Consider the following 20,104-nt stretch of genomic DNA (forward strand, 5'->3'; position numbering starts at 1 on the left):
GGTTCAAACAAATCACTGAGCATTTTACATGGATTGTGAGTAGAATTATGGAAATACACTGAAAATTAGGTATCAGACCAGCTAATTTTGCCCAAATTTGAAAATTTGCTCCAGTACTAGTTGACCCGGCCCCCTGGCAGTGTTTTTGCCACAAAGAAATGTTTGAGTATAGCACTATGGAACTGAATGCAATCATACAGTAATGATAAGAGTAATTAATTTTGTCAAAATTAAGGTTAACTTAATTTTGTTTTAAATCTGCAAAAGCATTTGGGTATGGTGCCATACCCATTTTACCCTCTGGCAGAAACCCTGCCCATGCCCCCCCCCCCCCCCCCCCCCCCCCCCCCCCCCCCCCCATCTCGTATGCTTATGTGAGCCAATGTAACAGGTTTTCAACTAACAGTATCTTTAAGAACTAAAGTTACAAATCAAATGTATTCTCTCATCTAAAGTGAAGAATGCATTCAAGGCGATTTTTGTTATCCAAAGTACTAGGGTTTTTTCACCTCCAAATAATTTCAAATGTGTCAAAAAAGTTACATAGGAAGTAAAATGAAATTAAGAGTTATTACAAACATTAAGATGACATATTTAATATATAGAAACTTATATTCTAAAAACTAAACTGTATTCCAGATGTAACTTTAGTTGTCAAAAAGGATTTATTATTTGGAAACATGTTACAATGGTTTCAAACTCAGGATACATCCTTTCACATGTGTCAAACATTTTGTTACGAACTTGAAAACATTGAGTCGTGCATGATTAATCATAAATATATGCATACATTTAAGTGAAGAATGCATCATCCTTAAACATTTGTTATAAAATACATTCTCAGTAGGGTTTTGATGAATAGCAATATGTTAATATGTAAAATATACTCTGAAACCGTATAACCTCCATTTTAATTTAAAGTTCTATATATGAGGACTCTGGGTTTTTATTTTTTGTTTGTTATTCACGTTTTGCTGCTTTTCTTCTTTCTTTCAACTTTTGGTAGCTCTCAAGATTCTGTCTTCCTTGTGATTCCAACTCTTTTCTTCTCTCTCTTCGTAATTCTTCCATTTTGGTATCCCGTGGCGTAGACGTGTCTCCACCAAATATAATCCACGGGTGACTGAGTACGTCGATTGCTGTGTAACGTCGCTTCTTGTCCACAATCAACAAGCGCAGAATCAGATCCTTGGCAACTGGAAAGAAAAGGAATGTTTGTTTTACGACACATTTTAAACTACAGGTATTTGGTGTCAAACAAATTAATGGACATTTTAAGAAAACCCTAGCTACCACATAGACTACTCCTACCAGGGTTTCTGCAAGAGAGTAAAACTGGTATGGTGCCATACCCTATTTTTTTTGCAGATTTTATTTGTTTAATATAATTAAGTTAACCTTTTAACAAAATTAATGACTCTTATATCATTACTGTACATGATTTTCTTAACCCTAAACCTAAACTTAACACATTTTCTTTCTGGGGGAGGTTCACCCCCCATACCCCCTGTTGACTGTGATTGTATTCAATTACATAGCACCATACCAAAAAATTTCTTTCTGGCAGAAATTAACACTGCCTACTGATAAAGCAGCATGGGACATTTTATAGGCTATTCCTCAGACAGGACGGTACATCCCACAGCCTTTAATGTACCAATCATGGGCCACTGAATGGTTGGGATAGGAAGGAAACACGGTCCATTAATGACATACCCTAGTTTTTAAACAGTCCATTAATGACATACCCTAGTTTTTAAACACAACAATGTATTTTTCACTATTATAGCTACATGTATAGAGCCATTTTAGACATTACTTAATGGCTGGTGTATCTATACTCTCACCCTGTTGAGTCATTGTCTCTATTAAGTTATGCCATTTGGGATTTCTCCCCTTTTTAAAGTAAAATGCTACATATACCAATTGTTTACATTCCAATTCTCACAGTAAGATGTGTAGACAGTCAATTTTAAGTAGCAAAGAAATGTTAAGTATATCCAATTCTTTGTTACATTTTACCTTAAAAAATAAATTTCTACACAGGAACCAAAATAGGTAAAAAACACATGACCCGTATGTCAATTAAAACATTTGTAGTTTTCTTAATTTATGGCGAATGATCATGCCCAAAACATATATCGAAGTGTCGTCTGTATGTGCATGTTTATTTTGACGTACTAGTGAGTGGCGTCAGTAAAAATGTTAGGTCACACACCAATCGTTTTTCTATGGAAGCAAATATTAATGGCGCTAAAATTTGAAAACGTAAACTAAGAATGTAGATCAATAGAGTTTTACTTTAAAAATATGACTACAGTGAACCTGTCTAAACCGGATCACGTCGGGGACCTAATATGTATCCTAATATTTATATAATTTATATAGACAGGATCCAGTGTTTAGAGGGTCACATTTTAGAATACAGAGTTATTTCCCTTGACATATCGCATCATAGACTTATAACTGTAAATGAACAAGTCTGAGAATTACTGAAGACTGTCGGACTAATAATAATGTTGTTATATCCCAATTTTGTTATGAACAAACATTAATTTTAAGCATACTTAAACAAAAACAACAAATTTCAATGTAATTTAGTTTTTATCACAATTAAGGTTGCAAAATGACAGATAATTCCACACGCTTACATTTAGCCGGTGGTGGTCAAGACATTTTTGTTCTTTCTCAGCAAAATTCATTGTGCGTATTTCTCACTTTTATCACAGAAAAGATAACATATTCTGTTTGTATTTAGTGTATAAAATACAAATTAATTAAGTCACATGTGTGTATTTTACTCTTACAATTTAGTTATTTATAGCATTTAATTTTACTCTCAGAGTGTCAGTATTTCATTATTAAAGCGCACTGACCAAAATCAATGTTGGAAACTCAACTGTGTGAGCATCTGAGATTTGTCTGAAGATAAAAGAAATTTTGCACTGCCCAAGACAATACAATTGAAAACAATTGATTACTCTGATGTCTGTTAACCTGGGCAGAAATCGGTGACTGCATCATGACGTAACACTGGATGCTGCACAGCATATATTCCAGTCAGCATTGTTTTCTGGTGTCGTGTTTTTGTTAAGTAGACAATTCATTTACACTACGTACGCCAGTTTGTTCAGGTTAATTAATTAACGATTTTACATTTCTGAACCAAAAATCAGTCCGGTTTCTGAAATGGACAGGTTCCGGTTTTATCAGGGTTTTAATACATTGTTTAAATAATAAACTTTCGGGACCCTGAAACTTAGCCAGTTTTGACAGGATTTCTGTATCTTCAGGGTCCGGTTTAGACAGGTTTCACTGTATTACTACAATATATATAGTCAATAATATAATATAAAAAATAGGAATATAACCAAAGCTATTTAAAAAACCCAAAAAAGAAGTTTGCCCCACCTTATGTTACAAGCAATATGTTAAACACCATGCAGCATTTTGCTGACTGTTAAATGAATAAACATACATGTAAATATAAAAACAGTTCCTTTTTTATTGATTGCTTCAAGACATAAATTCAACCATGCAAATTACAGTTATATACTTTGTTTTTATGATATTTTGTGCTTCTATACTTGAAAATAGTAAATAACACGACTCAATAATTAGATATTTTCGTTCAATGAGTGGGGGTAGGCCGATTGTCAGCATGTACATGTACATGTTACCTTTTGATTCCAACAATTAATGTATATTTTTTTGCATTGGTTCAAGTGACAATTAAAATGTTTTTTTCAACTAATAATTATAATATGTACATATGGGCATTTATGGCGAGCTGTCCAGTATTTATGTTCATTATTCCGAACAATTATTTCTGATCAGAATGTTTTAACAAAAAATTAACTACGATTCATATTCCAATATTTGGTGATTTTCATTGTTGGTAAAATTATCAAATGTATTATGAAATTTAGCTGTCACAATCAGCTATCGATTCCTGAAAATTATGACTGTGACGTGCCGCCATTCTTGTACATTAGAGAAAATACTTGTTGAAAACCAAAATTCCAAGGTCTTTTCCATTGAAAAACGAAAAACAAAAGTAGCAATACTGTAAACTAAACTGTTTCCTGGCTGATAGAAATGTTTCAGGTGAGTGCCACGTGCAAAACAGCCGGAAATATGAATTGGGGAATGCACTATATACAGTTTTCAGTACGCCAACTGGCGTGACATCGAGCCAGATATCTCACCTGCAGTTGTCATGCAGAAGGTTAAAACAAGTTCTAACCTCATAGAGAAAAATTAGTTGTTTAATTAGTTTATAAAACAGCATTCCATGCCACACTATATATTGCTGGTGAATTCATGATGGCTTGTACGCTACCTGTATGTCAATCTATGTAAGTGCTAGACAGTTACCCTCCCCCATCCCCTTAAAAACATCACAAAACACAATCAAAAAGTAACAAAATGATGTATTTTAATATACACTTAAGAGACATGTACATATGTAAGGTAAAATGTGAAGCTAAATTGTAGAGCTAAACTCAGCATACCAGGAGCTACACCATTGTAAATTTTAAATAGCAGTTGGTGATCAATTTTCAATTGATTAGCAACTGTTTGTACTGTAATTAAAATTTTAAAAACATCATGTTCCCTGGTTCTCAATAAATATTCAAATGAAGACCTAGCTATTAACTTACCATGTGAAGTATTATCCCAATATGGACTTAAAAACTCGTACTTCCCAGCCTTAATGAATTCGAACAGTTCCGTCTGGTTTCGATCTGGACTGCGAAATGGCGGAAAGCCACAGAGCAAAATGTAGGTGATTACCCCTATAGCCCACATATCCACTTCAAGTCCATACCCTGTAACAAATAAAGAATATTTAATTTATAAACAATTTAAAGGCAAAATTTAAACACTTGGTCCATGCAGAAATCTAAGTAAGCAATGTGTCTGGTAACCCATGTACAGCTCACCACAAAATACAGACCTGGTAACCCATGTATAGCTAGCTCATCACAAAAATACAGACCTGGTCACCCATGTACAGGTCACCACTAAATACAGACCTGGTAACCCATGTACAGGTCACCACTAAATACAGACCAGGTAACCCACGTACAGGTCACCACTAAATACAGACCTGGTAACCCTGGTACAGGTCATCACTAAATACAGACTTGGTATCCCATGTACAGGTCACCACTAAATACAGATCTGGTAACCCAGGTACAGGTCATCACTAAATACAGACCTGGTAACCCATGTACAGGTCACCACTAAATACAGACCTGGTATCCCAGGTACAGGTCACCACTAAATACAGACCTGGTAACCCATGTACAGCTCACCACTAAATACAGACCTGGTAACCCATGTACAGGTCATCACAAAATACAGACTTGGTAACCCATGTACAGCTCACCACAAAATACAGACCAGGTAACCCATGTATAGCTAGCTCACCACTAAATACAGACCTGGTATCCCAGGTACAGGTCACCACTAAATACAGACCTGGTAACCCATGTACAGGTCACCACTAAATACAGACCTGGTAACCCATGTACAGCTCACCACTAAATACAGACCTGGTAACCCATGTACAGGTCATCACAAAATACAGACTTGGTAACCCATGTACAGCTCACCACAAAATACAGACCTGGTAACCCATGTATAGCTAGCTCACCACAAAATACAGACCTGGTAACCCATGTACAGGTCACCACTAAATACAGACCTGGTAACCCATGTACAGGTCACCACAAAATACAGACCTGGTAACCCATGTACAGCTCACCACTAAATACAGACATGGTAACCCATGTATATACAGGTCATCACAAAATACAGACTTGGTAACCCATGTACAGCTCACCACAAAATACAGACCTGGTAACCCATGTATAGCTAGCTCACCACAAAATACAGACCTGGTAACCCAGGTACAGGTCACCACAAAATACAGACCTGGTAACCCATGTACAGATCACCACTAAATACAGACCTGGTAACCCATGTATAGCTAGCTCACCACAAAATACAGACCTGGTTACCCATGTACAGGTCACCACTAAATACAGACCTGGTAACCCATGTACAGCTCACCACAAAATACAGACCTGGTAACCCATGTATAGCTAGCTCACCACAAAATACAGACCTGGTAACCCATGTACAGGTCACCACTAAATACAGACCTGGTAACCCATGTACAGGTCACCACAAAATACAGACCTGGTAACCCATGTACAGCTCACCACAAAATACAGACCAGGTAACCCATACGTGTACAGCTCACCACAAAATACAGACCTGGTAACCCATGTACAGGTCACCACTAAATACAGACCTGGTAACCCATGTACAGGTCACAACAAAATACAGACCTGGTAACTCATGTACAGGTCACCACAAAATACAGACCTGGTAACTCATGTATAGGTCACCATAAAATACAGTCCTGGTAACTCATGTACAGCTAGATCACCACAAAATACAGACCTGGTAACCCATGTATAGCTCACCACAAAATACAGACCTGGTAAACCATGTACAGGTCACAACAAAATACAGACCTGGTAACTCATGTATAGGTCACCATAAAATACAGACCTGGTAACTCATGTACAGCTAGGTCACCACAAAATACAGACCTGGTAACCCATGTACAGGTCACCATAAAATACAGACCTGGTAACTCATGTATAGGTCACCACAAAATACAGACCTGGTAACCCATGTACAGATCACCACAAAATACAGACCTGGTAACTCATGTATAGGTCACCATAAAATACAGACCTGGTAACTCATGTACAGCTAGGTCACCACAAAATACAGACCTGGTAACCCATGTACAGGTCACCATAAAATACAGACCTGGTAACTCATGTATAGGTCACCACAAAATACAGACCTGGTAACCCATGTACAGATCACCACAAAATACAGACCTGGTAACTCATGTATATGTCACCACAAAATACAGACCTGGTAACTGATGTACATGTCACCATAAAATACAGACCTGGTAACCCATGTATAGGTCACCACAAAATACAGACCTGGTAACTCATGTACAAGTCACCATAAAATACAGACCTGTAACTCATGTACAGGTCACCATAAAATACAGACCTGGTAACTCATGTCTAGGTCACCATAAAATACAGACCTGGTAACTGACGTACAGATCACCACAAAATACAGACCTGGTAACTCATGTATAGGTCACCACAAAATACAGACCTGGTAACTGATGTATAGGTCACCACAAAACAGACCTGGTAACCCATGTACAGGTCACCACAAAATACAGACCTGGTAACTCATGTATAGGTCACCACAAAATAGACCTGGTAACCCATGTACAGGTCACAACAAAATACAGACCTGGTAACCCATGTACAGGTCACCACAAAATACAGACCTGGTAACCCATGTAGATTACTGGACGTGCTGAAAACTAAACAAAATGGCTGCAGGAATTATCACTTCTTTTTTCTGAACTCTAAAATTACACGTTTTTTATTTCTTAAAGTGTCAGTATGTATTGGTGGTCTGGGTATGCATGTTTCCAACACATTTACGGTTCATGTTTGAGCTTACTTCCCTTTTAATAGCATCACAATAAAATAAGGCTTCTAGAATATATGGTAGCCCGGTCAAGCTACCAAATTATCAGTTTTACCATGCCTGACGGCTAGTGGATTTACAAAAAATTAATAATAATCGGAGCTGGTGGCAAAAGGACGGGGGAAAAAAACAAAAAACAAAATGAAAACACCACAAAAACCACATATATAATAATGAGACTGCAGCAAGTAAGATTTCAAAGTAACACTGACCAATTTCCGACAGTATTTCAGGTGCAACGTATGTTGGTGTGCCACACACTGTATAAATGGCCTCCTTTACTTCCATTGCCAGGCCGAAGTCAGCCAGTTTTAATGTTATCGTACCATCCTTATTCCGGTGGACCTAGAGTTAAAAACAACAACATTTTGTTGACTGTGAACACCCTCATACATACACATACCATCAAACTGCATAGCTAGTTATATTAATTAAATTTCCTTTTTTCTACAGGGATGAATTAAGGCTACTGCTGGATTAACCAAGGTACATGTATAGTATGGGTGTAACGAATACACATGGTGCCGAATATGATACATATCATGAATATGAGGTAACGAATACACATGGTGCCTAATATGATACATATCATGAATATGAGGTGAGGAATACACATGGTTCTGAATATGATACATATCATGAATATGAGTTAACGAATACACATGGTGCCGAATACGATACATATCATGAATATGAGGTAACGAATACACAGGGTGCCTAATATGATACATATCATGAATATGAGGTAACGAATACACAGGGTGCCGAATACGATATATATCATGAATATGAGGTAACGAATACACAGGGTGCCGAATATGATACATATCACGAATACGAGGTAACGAATACACATGGTGCCTAATATGATACATATCACGAATATGAGGTAACGAATACACATGGTGCCTAATATGATACATATCACGAATACGAGGTAACGAATACACATGGTGCCGAATATGATACATATCATGAATATGAGGTGAGGAATACACATGGTTCTGAATATGATACATATCATGAATATGATTTAACGAATACACATGGTGCCGAATACGATACATATCATGAATATGAGGTAACGAATACACAGGGTGCCTAATATGATACATATCATGAATATGAGGTAACGAATACACAGGGTGCCTAATATGATACATATCATGAATATGAGGTAACGAATACACAGGGTGCCTAATATGATACATATCATGAATATGAGGTAACGAATACACAGGGTGCCTAATACGATACATATCATGAATATTAGGTAACGAATACACAGGGTGCCGAATACGATACATATCATGAATATGAGGTAACGAATACACAGGGTGCCGAATACGATACATATCATGAATATGAGGTAACGAATACACAGGGTGCCGAATACGATACATATCATGAATATGAGGTAACGAATACACAGGGTGCCGAATACGATACATATCATGAATATGAGGTAACGAATACACAGGGTGCCGAATACGATATATATCATGAATATGAGGTAACGAATACACATGGTGCCGAATATGATACATATCACGAATATGAGGTAACGAATACACATGGTGCCTAATATGATACATATCACGAATACGAGGTAACGAATACACATGGTGCCGAATATGATACATATCACGAATACGAGGTAACGAATACACATGGTGCCTAATATGATACATATCACGAATACGAGGTAACAAATACACATGGTGCTGAATATGATACATATCATGAATATGAGGTGAGGAATACACATGGTGGCGAATATAATACATATCACGAATATGAGGTGACGAATACGAATATATATTCACGTCCATGAATACAAAAGTCAAAAGATTTTGCAGAAAGGAAGAACAGTATATAGGCGTTTTTTGTTTGTTTTTTAAAGTAAAAAATTATTAATCATGGGTGGGGTTTTTTAATTGCTTTTTGTTTTTTATTGACAGAAGCGAAATCAAGGTACACATAGGGTACCAGTCCAATGAGTTGAATAAAAAAGGATTGGTAAATGTGCTTTATTTACTACAAAATCGGTCCGGACATTATCAAACAATCGAATCGGTATTGCATTTTGGTCAGTGTGAATTAGAAATATAAACTGTACAGTTAGAATTACATATATGTATTCATGTATTCTGTTCAGCTAAGTGACGAATATGAATGCAACTATGATACAGATCACTGTTAGTGCACCGAACATTCAAGAATATCATACGTTACATCCGTAATGTAAAGCAACTGCACATGAGGTTATGCCTTTAAATGCTGCATACTGCATATCAATTAATAATAACAATCCAGATGCTACTTGGCTGTTCCAGCATTTTGCCTTCATCCCTGTATTAAAAATAAATTAAAAGTAAGATCTAATCTACACAATTTGATAGTAATTTGTGCTAAAAAAAACTACTCTTCTATTTACGATGAATACTTTTGTAAAAAAAAAAATGATATGATAATTAGTATAGGTTTTAAACTAAATAATATATTTTTATATGAACTTAGTATTACATGTAATCATTATAAAGTTACATCTCAATTCACCAGTTCCCTTTTCATTGTAGTAAAATATGTTAATTAATGGCGAAGCAAGTCTGGGGTTTTACATATTAAGTTTACATATGCCTGACGTCATAACTCACGTTTTATGACAACTGACATCATTACTCATGTTTTTCAGAATTCTGTTTACCATTTTATGTTGTATCATTGTTTTAAAAATATTTAAACAAATTAAATTTTTTCAACTTTATATTTATCGTTAGGTTGTTATATTTTTATGTTGTTACATAATATGAACTATATTTTTTTGTGTATGATATAAATGAGTTTGTAGGTGAAATGTTTAGAAATCGTTCTACAATAAACAAACCATTTCTTACAAAATTATTGTTTTGTTACTGTAATTAAATGGGCAAGAAAAAGAATCAATCACTGTTTTGAGGTATAGATTTAGAGAATACTTAACAAGCTACATGTACATGTACGCGGCAATACCACTTATTTTACATGAGTGAATTGATGTTGTCCTTCCCAAGCCTTTGGTGAGAGAAGGACAGTCATCAATCCATGAGTGCAAGATAAACAGTATTGCTGAGTAGCGTATTGGGTATTCTATTTATTACCCATTTTCAATATTACCATTTCATGGAAGATTTTCAAAAGATACTGTTGTTTGCAAGTTGAGAACAAGAGGCAGTGTTGGGTCACAGCTGTGACATACATAAGTTAGTTGCAAATGACCTGATGTCCACCATGGAAACTATTCTCACACACAATTACCTGCCTATAGTGGAACAATGTTTACGACTTCAAAACATTCTAGGGTAGGGCTAGCTCTGGGTTAGCAGACATTTTCACCAAATTAGCTATTAAACTTCAATCATTGCAAAAACCCAGTAATAGTGTAACAAAATATCAATTATTACATAAAATTATTTCGCCAAATTAAAATAAAATTTGCCAATTGTTTTTGAAATTCATAATTGGCAAATTTGGTGAGTGCCAGAGCTAGCCCTGTAGGGGAAGAATTAAATGGGGTTTTCTTTCTCTAGGGAAAGATCACTTTTCATTCCCCACTTCTCTCTGCCCATATGGGTAATAAAAGGCAATTTCAACCCTCAGGACAAAACAAAATATTTTTGGAAGGTAAAACCTCAGCCCTCAATTTTTTTTTTTTGTCCCCCAGGTTGGAATTCCCTTATTTATACCTCACAATGGTGATAGCTAGATTCTGTTAGTATAAACTGTATTCATTATATTATACTCTCCAGCAAAAGGCTTCCAGAATAAGAAAGAGGGGGAAATATTGATGTATTTTTAATTAATATCTAAAAATTTTAAATGTTTTAAAGGGACAGACCCTAGTTTCAGCCCATGAAAATTAACACTAAGTTTAGTTAATCTACAAACCTGTAACACATTTGGATAAAGTTACAATTGAGTGAAACATGAGTCTGGGACTTTGAAATGGTGAAATACCCTCTAAAAATAGACTAAAACTCAACTCCATAACTGTTACTTCTCAGATGCACGTGTGTTTTTGAAAATAAAGAGAAATGCATTTTGTGGTATTAAAAACACCAGGATGACCAAAAACACTTCAAATGTACGAAAATAGATAATCTAAACAATAAAATCTAAATAATGTCTGATTTCAGTTATCAAAAACGACTCTTAATAGTCAAAAATATGCCTTAGTGTTTAAAAACTAGGGTATGTCTCTTTAAACGTGCATTGTGATAAACATAGGCACAGCTATAAACCAAGTTTCAATGAAGTAGGACTAATAGTTTTTGAGAAATGGGGCTAAACGTAAATTTAATGTTCAAGCTAAATGTAAATGTTGACACCATCGCCGACGTTGCCGGAAACATAACACTGGGGAACAATTTTTCACTTGATTTAAGACTAAAATTGGCATGCTGATTTCAAAACTACAGTCAGTTTTCTTCTATCACGTCAAGTTTTTTCTCCACAGCTGACCCTCTGAATAAGCAAAATTGCATTGTTTGTCCGTAAGTAATAAAATCGAGTATCCTAGTCTATCATCAGCTATACAATGTATGTCCAGTGTCTCATTCAGCTGAAATCCCAGTGCCAGTTTTCGTTCGACTACCCTCTTGAAGATCTGGGTTATGATGAAGAATTCAGTGACAGCAATGATGAAGATTTTGAAATTGAAGATGACTCAGTTCGTAAAGGATTCGATCAGCATGAGATAAATGATTTGGCACGAGATTTGGGACTATCAAAAAAGGCTTCAGAACTCCTAGCATCAAGACTGAATGAGAAAAACTTGCTTCAAAAGGAGCGAAGGTATCATACTTTCGATCCAGAGAAAGTGCATTTCTGCAGTACTTTCGAAGTGACAGTAGCTTTGTGTATTGCCATAACATACATGGTTTACTGGAGGAATTGGGAATTCCGATCTACAACTCAACTGAATGGCGACTGTTCATCGATAGCTCAAAGCGGAGCTTAAAGTGTGTCCTCATCCACAATGGCAATTTATTTGGTGCAGTTCCAATTGGGCATTCAGTTTGTCTTCGTGAAGAATATGGAGACATAAAGAGAGTCATTGAGTTGTTGCAATATCACAAACACAATTGGATCATCTGTGTTGACCGTAAAATGATATGCTACTTCTTGGTCAGCAACACGGATACACCAAGTATCCCTGTTTTGTGTGCATGTGGGACAGCAGAGCTCGAGAGAAGCATTGGGTGGATAGGAATTGGCCTCCAAGATCTGACCTCAAACCTGGTGATCCCAACATGATATCCCAAATTGTATGTAAATGTTTAAAACATTATATAAAATAAACACAACATGAGCCACTTGTTGACAGAAAGAAAATTATATTCCCATCTCTGCACATAAAACTGGGTCTCATGAAGCAATTTGTTAAAGCATTGCCAACTGAAGGCAACTGTTTCAAGTACCTCATTTTGGCATTTCCTGGCCTGTCAATTGAAAAAATCAAGGCAGGTGTGTTTGATGGTCCACAGATTCGGCAGCTCATCAAATGTGAACATTTCATGGGGACAATGTCAGAACTCGAAAAGAATGCTTGGTTATCATTCAAAGACCTTGTCAAGAACTTTCTTGGAAATATACATGTACATTGTACACTAGCAAAGAATTACACTGAAATTGTCCAGAAACTATTGGAGAGCTACAAAATGCTCGGTTGCAACATGAGCATCAAGTTGCATATTCTGCATAGCCATCTTGCTAACTTCCCGGAAAACCTTGGTGAAGTCAGTGATAAGCAAGGTGAACGATTCCACTAAGATTTGAAGGTCATGGAGGAACGGTATCAGGGTAGATGGGATGTACATATGATGACTGACTATTGTTGGAGCATCAAGTGAGATTGTCCACAGACTCCAGGAAAAGCTATAAACGTATATTTTTACCGTAACTACTTACACACAATTTGACTTACACAATATCCTTTGTATGAACAAGTAACTTTAAACAAACATTAGTCAAGCAATTTTTTTTTTCCATTGTATGTAAATGTTTAAAACATTGTATAAAATAAACACAAATTTGTTAGCTGCGGTATTTTTATGGTTTTTGAGACAAAGCGTGGGAATCCTGTAGCTCTAACAGTTGATGTGATGGAGAAACATTTGGGTTATATTTGAATTCAGAGGCCAAAATTTTAAGTTAGTCAAAAACATGTCAAAAATCTACATGTAACTCAATGAAAATTTTGTTCCCCAGTGTAATAGATATATTTTGCTTTTTACCTATGTTTAGACAAACATTTCTCTCGTGGTTTATGTACTCTAAAACAATATATTTTTTTGTTTTACATCATTTGTGATACAACTTTCCATAAACAATTTCTAAACATTTTAGAAAAACAAGTTTTAGAAAATTCTAGAGTGCCCATGAAATACAATATAAAATTCGCAATGGATTTTGTATCTTCTGAGATGATAAACTTCAAATAAAAAATGGTATAAAACTATAGCAGATAAGGGTTCACCTTGACCAAAAATGTCAGCCTTGGCTCCCTGACTAAATAATATTATGGATAATAAAGAAGTTATTACACTCAAGTGTGAGTCATACTGATTTAACAAAACTTATGTCAGGATCCATGTATTACCATTGCTCTCCCTTGGGCAATATAAAAATTACGACACTTGTTTCATAAAATCAGTACAATACACAAGCTCAAATAACTACTTGTATGTGAATGTAAACTTGATCAAATAATTTTTTTTTTTTTTAAAAGTCTAGGATTTAAATTTTTGTGTGGTACGAGAGGACTCGATCTTGAGAAAATACAAAAGACTGTACCAAAAGGTTTTCTGGTTTCAGATCTCGGTGGACGATTTCGCGAGAGTGCAGGTAGAAGAGAGCGCTACACAGGTCCTTCACCATGTTGGCGGAATCAACCTCTCCAAACTTGACACTCTGTGTGATGGCATCAAACAAATCACCTCCCTGAAAAACACAAATAGTTCAAGTCAGTTTTCTTATTTACTTCTTACATGTAGTTTTTTAGTTTATTCATTACCGGTAGGTTTTTTTTTTAATTAACCATACATCTTCCATAATGAAAACTCAAAAAAATATATTAACCACAGATATTTAGTTTTCTAGTTCAGTCATTAATTTTTTAATTAAACATACATGTACATGTACTTCTGGAAGTAAAACTTGTATAAAATATTAACCACAGATATTTAGTTTTTCAGTTTAGTCATTTGTTTTGTGGTTACATGCATGTAAACATATTTCTTCTATAATTACAACTCCTTTAAAATATGGACCATGTATATACTTAGTTCTTTAGTCATTAGGTGTTTTTTTTTTCAAGTAAACATACTTCTTCTATAATATTATAATTCTTTTGAAATATTAACCAGAGATATTTAATTTTTCAGTTTAATCAGCAGGCAGCCTGCTACGACTTATTGCCCCGGGGAAACCCCTGTATATTAATTAGTGAACAGCACCTAATGGCTCCTTGACCGAAACAGTGCCGAACAGCTCTGACCTAAACAGCACCAAACAGCTCCGTGACCTAAATGGCACCAAACGGCTCCTTGACCGAAATAGCACCGAACAGCTTTGGGACCAAAACGGTGCCGAACGGCTCTGTGACCGAAACAGCACCGAGCGGCTCCATGACCAAAACAGCACCGAACGGCTCCATGACAGAAATAGCACCAAACGGCTCTGTGACCAAAACAGCTCCGTGACCGAAACAGCACCGAACGGCTTTGGGACCAAAACGGTGCTGAACGGCTGTGTGACCGAAACAGCACCAAACGGCTCCATGACCGAAACAGCACCAAACAGCTCCCTGACCACGCTGAGTGGTGTGTTAACTGAAGCAGCGCCAAATGGTGCCATGATCGAAGCAGTGCCTAACTGCGCCGCGGTCAACCATCGACCGTGAAAGAGACGTTACCCTCGAGCTGCAAGTACTCTCCTCCAAGGGACCGACAACCCGGCATCCATCGCTATGACACTTCGGACTTGAGAACAAGCCCAGAGGTCGCCTCCAGGCTACGCCTGTCCAGTTCCCTCCTTACCATTCTCTTGCACTCGGAGACGCGAGACAGACAGCAAAATGCCACTCAAATGAACATGACCAGCAGGCACGACACACCAAATGTGTATCGAACTGCGGTAACCTTGGAGGACTGCAGAATCAGAAATGAGGATATACGGTATGCTCATGTGCGGGTGTACTATGTACATCGGCATGGGGAGATAATTCTGCAGAGAAGGTTATAACTTGGGGTTGTATAGCATTGTTGTTGTGCTAGCACAGTAAGTTGAACAAGACTAAATGTTATATATACTACTGAGAAGGAACTCGACATCTACTGTACATATATACAAAAACAATTACAATATGGCCCCCATTTTGTTTGCACAATGAAATGCACTTCTATCAAACATCGTCATACTGCCGTCCGGTATATATATACCGCTATCCCTAGTTACCGCCTAAAAATGTTTGAGCACAAATTGTCTTTATTTATATTTACATAAATTTACCCTGTTCACCACCCCCCACTATCCACAATCCACCAATGCAAGCATAGTAAAACAACCTGACATACATGTAGCACCAAACAATCATAGTAGACACACACACAGGTCATGTTCAATTAACTGCTTTTCGCTAATGCTCGCTAGACTGTTTTTGACGCTACACAGTAAACTGAATTACCACTTTGGGAACCAGTCAAAATAATTTGCAAACATAATTAGCTGGTTGAACTTGGGTGTAGTCTGCCAATCACTCATTTGCTGAATGTGTGAGATCATGGGGTACATGCCAGCTTTGTCTCAGATGATGGTCGTTCCACAATTCCTTAATGGAAAATCAAGATTGCTACCTTTTTATTTTTTATTATTATTTTTTTAATCCTTTGAAATAGTATGTAATGTTAAGCACCATCCTACACTCCAAATTACTTCATTCACTCTTACAAATAAAAATAAGAAATTATTTTTTGAAAATGTTATGTAATTCTAAACCAATACCCATCCCTCAAGTTTTATAACGTACATGTACCCTATTTCAGGGCTTCTAGATTATGGTAACCCCACTCCCATGGCTAGTGATATTCAATGTTAATTGGGCTAGTAAATAACTACTACTGCCATGCCCGATGGCTAGTGAATTTGTTTTGGGTCAAATGTTGCAGTTAACTCTATTTTGTAAACATGAATATCCTGACCCAACCCCCCAATGTTAGTGTTTTTAAGCTCTATCTCCCTCTTTAGGTGACATATCTGATTATTACTATTATTTAGCAAAATTGGATTAATTTAAAAGTAAAGTAGGGCTAGTGAATTTTTAATCGTGGCTAGTAAATGTTTTAAATCACTGATCCCATGGCTAGTGGATTTTTTAAAAATTCTAGAAGACCTGCCTATTTGAGTCTCTCTTTGGGCGTTTGCATACTACATACAGCAAGGTCAACCAAACAAGTTGAGCGATTAAGATCAATTATGGGTAATAAATAGGATATTAAAATCGCTGCCATTTTGTATGATGTTTCCTATAAATATGTTACACGTAGCCTACTAGTAACATTAATAATGTGAATGTGTGAAAAGAGTGACCTACCTTGACGAGCTCCATGACCAGATATATTTTATCATCTGTTTCATACTCCTCATACAACTTGACAATGTTCTGATGATTGCAGTCCTTCATTATCTCAATCTCATTCTCAACCATGTGCTCTTTACCCTTCAGTTTGTGTTTGTCAATAACCTTCATCGCAAACTCCTGACCTGTCACCTTTGACTTGGACTGTCGCACAATGGCAAAATTCCCGTCCCCTAAAGTCCGCCCCAAGTCGTATCTTGAAAGCACATAATCATCCCCGTCCACCCGTCTCTCGGCCTTAGTCTTTCGAACAATTTTCAATTTGGTCCTTTTTTTAGGTGGAGGTTTTTCGTTCTCTTTATCCGTCTCTCGTTCTTTCACATGACCTTCTTCTTTGACGTTCACAACATCTGCCTCAACTTTTGTCACACTGTCCACCTTTGATTTTTCACTTTTTACACTTTCGGGTTTATTTTCTGTGTTTGTAATATCCTCTGTAGCAGACATGGCCTCTGCCTGCAATCTCTCCTGCTCTGCTCTTTCTGCTGCGAGTTGTCTCTGTCTTGCAGCAGCTTCTGCTTCCTCCAATTCCTTCTGTCTTCTTGCTTTGGCCTCTTCTAGTCTCTGTCTTACTTTCTCTTCTTCTATCTCTTGCAGTCTCTTCGTTCATTCTCTCTGCGCTTTCTAGCTTCAATTCTCTCTTTTTCGCGGTCTTTTATCTTTTTAAACGGATCATCTCGTGGTTTCAGCGCAACCAACCCACGTTTGCGTTTCTCATCTTCAAGGGCTCTCCGTTCAGAGTCTACCATCTTAGCTTGTCGTTTCTTTGAGCGTTCGGTTTCTTCATAAGCTGCATTTCCCCTTTCTTTATCAATTTTGGGAACGAGTTCTTTGGGATGAGGACTAACCGAATGACTTTCATCAGGGACTTTACTCTTTCGACCGTATCCCAGTTCCTGGTCCGACTCGCGATTGCTGTTACTTCCGTCAGTACTTTCGCCAAACCCACTGTCCCGTTTATCAGGTTCGTGATCTTTCAATACTTCAACTTTATGGCGTTCGGCATGTCTCTTCTTCCTTTGTCTTTCCCAGTTCCTGTGAACATTTTTAGCATACGGACTGTCGGGGTAAAGTTCTTCAAAAATATCTTGAGCATCTGTAGCTGACAATGTTTCGTTGAGTCCTACCCCTACAAACACATCATCTTGTCGGAAAAAATCTGAAACACTCTGAACTTCACGTCCTTTCATTGTATACAATCTACACACTTTGTTATTTTTCCACTTTGGCCCAAATGCTTCCGAGATATCAGCCATGAGCTGTTCGAAAGACTGAACACTACGACGATTCAATAAAATCCTTACATTATTCCTTGGTTTCGAACCATTTCGTACAATAGTGACAACTTTCGGTTTTATCGGTAAAGAGTCTGATTGGGCGAGGTATGCGTTTCCAGTGGCCATTCCAAAAGCCCCTGGGTAGCGCCGGTGTTGATTGCTCGCGTTAGACCGGAAGTACCGTCCAGGGTGGAATGCGTTGTTGCTGGCATACCCACGATACTTGTAAGAACCAAGTGGATTGCTGCCATCTTCGCTTTGTCCAAGCTTTTGAGCTTTGGCTGAAAAAAAAGAAGAAATATTTATTTTAAAAATTAATTCATTAAGATATATGTACATATATACATGTAAATGTTAACCATTCAATCTAAACAACAAAACCTTTATTATTTTCAAAACTGCATCTCTGCACAAAGCAAAAGTCCAAAGGAAATTTTAACAATATCATGATTAGCTGCTCCCAAGTGATTTGCCATAGGAGGACTGCCAGTTCCTAGTACAAGACACCCTTCTTACTTCCTCTGTTGGAGGATTCCACTCCAAAGGCTGGTTAGTACATCGCTTGAAATCTGAAGTAAAATATGGCCTGCTATTATATGTTTTAAAATAGCAGAACTGAAAATATGTCCTGCTATGAAAAAATATGGCCTACTGGAAATAAGACAGCATATGAAAAATTAGGACCATTGAGATATATTTAGAGCATTATGGAAGTAAAATATAACAGAATGTTGAACTACATGTAAATAGCAAATGAGATAATCCTCTGTAAATCGGTCTTAAAAAATTATTTATGATTTTTTGGTGACTTTAATTTAGCAGGTGAATTTCTATTTCAGCTACTGGGTCTAAATGACGGACTGTTTTTCGCAGACCACTATCTGGAGCCAGGAGGATGTTGCCAACAAGGTTGCTGTCCTCCACTGCAACATATCTCTTTCTGACAGCTCGGTCTCCTGATGGGGGTGGGATTTTTTAAATCTCTTTTCAGGATTGTTTTTGGGTTTTTTAATATTTAACCAATTTCAATTTAGGCTTATAAACAAGTATAATATTGATCTGTAAATGATATTTGTCAAACATTTTAAAACCTTGATATAATTTAATCAAAATTTATTAATCAGTTTCAATTAGTTGGAAATTAGAAATTCTGTAAAATGCTATCTGCGGTGCATGCTCGTAATACATGGTACGTGCTCTTTTGACAGGCAAAATGGGTCTTAAACTAAATTAATTAGTGGACCACCAATTTTCGAGATAGCCCAACCAGGAGTTCAACGTAGCTAGGCTGAGATATATCAAAATGTTCATCTTGGTGTCAGGATTCAAGAAACCAATGTTGACATTGTGCCAAATTAGTGCGGGCTGAGAAATTTGGGTCAAAATATGCATTTGGGGTGAAAAAATACGAAAAAGTAAAAATGCTAAATTCCAAAGTATTTGCATACAACTGGTTTAATTATTACTTTTTGAGGCCTAAATTACTTTTATCAAATGAAGAATAACCATATCAACTAAATTTACTGTATTGTTTGTTTGT

At 36.7% G+C, this 20,104-nt stretch overlaps 1 protein-coding gene across 1 annotated transcript in view; it reads right to left on the reverse strand.

Annotated features, from left to right (window-relative positions):
• Positions 1–371: 371 nt before the first annotated feature.
• LOC121384987 (serine/threonine-protein kinase DCLK1-like) overlaps positions 372–20,104 on the reverse strand; it is a 68,684-nt gene continuing 48,951 nt past the window's right edge. Inside the window, 6 exon segments of the mRNA XM_041515499.1 lie at positions 372–1,196; positions 4,665–4,832; positions 7,824–7,956; positions 14,446–14,592; positions 17,243–17,887; positions 17,890–18,845. Coding sequence (XP_041371433.1) covers positions 961–1,196; positions 4,665–4,832; positions 7,824–7,956; positions 14,446–14,592; positions 17,243–17,887; positions 17,890–18,845 — 2,285 coding nt within the window. The 3' untranslated portion in view covers positions 372–960.

The sequence above is a fragment of the Gigantopelta aegis genome, chromosome 11 (genome assembly GCF_016097555.1).
Source record: "Gigantopelta aegis isolate Gae_Host chromosome 11, Gae_host_genome, whole genome shotgun sequence".
NCBI classification, from domain to species: domain Eukaryota; kingdom Metazoa; phylum Mollusca; class Gastropoda; order Neomphalida; family Peltospiridae; genus Gigantopelta; species Gigantopelta aegis.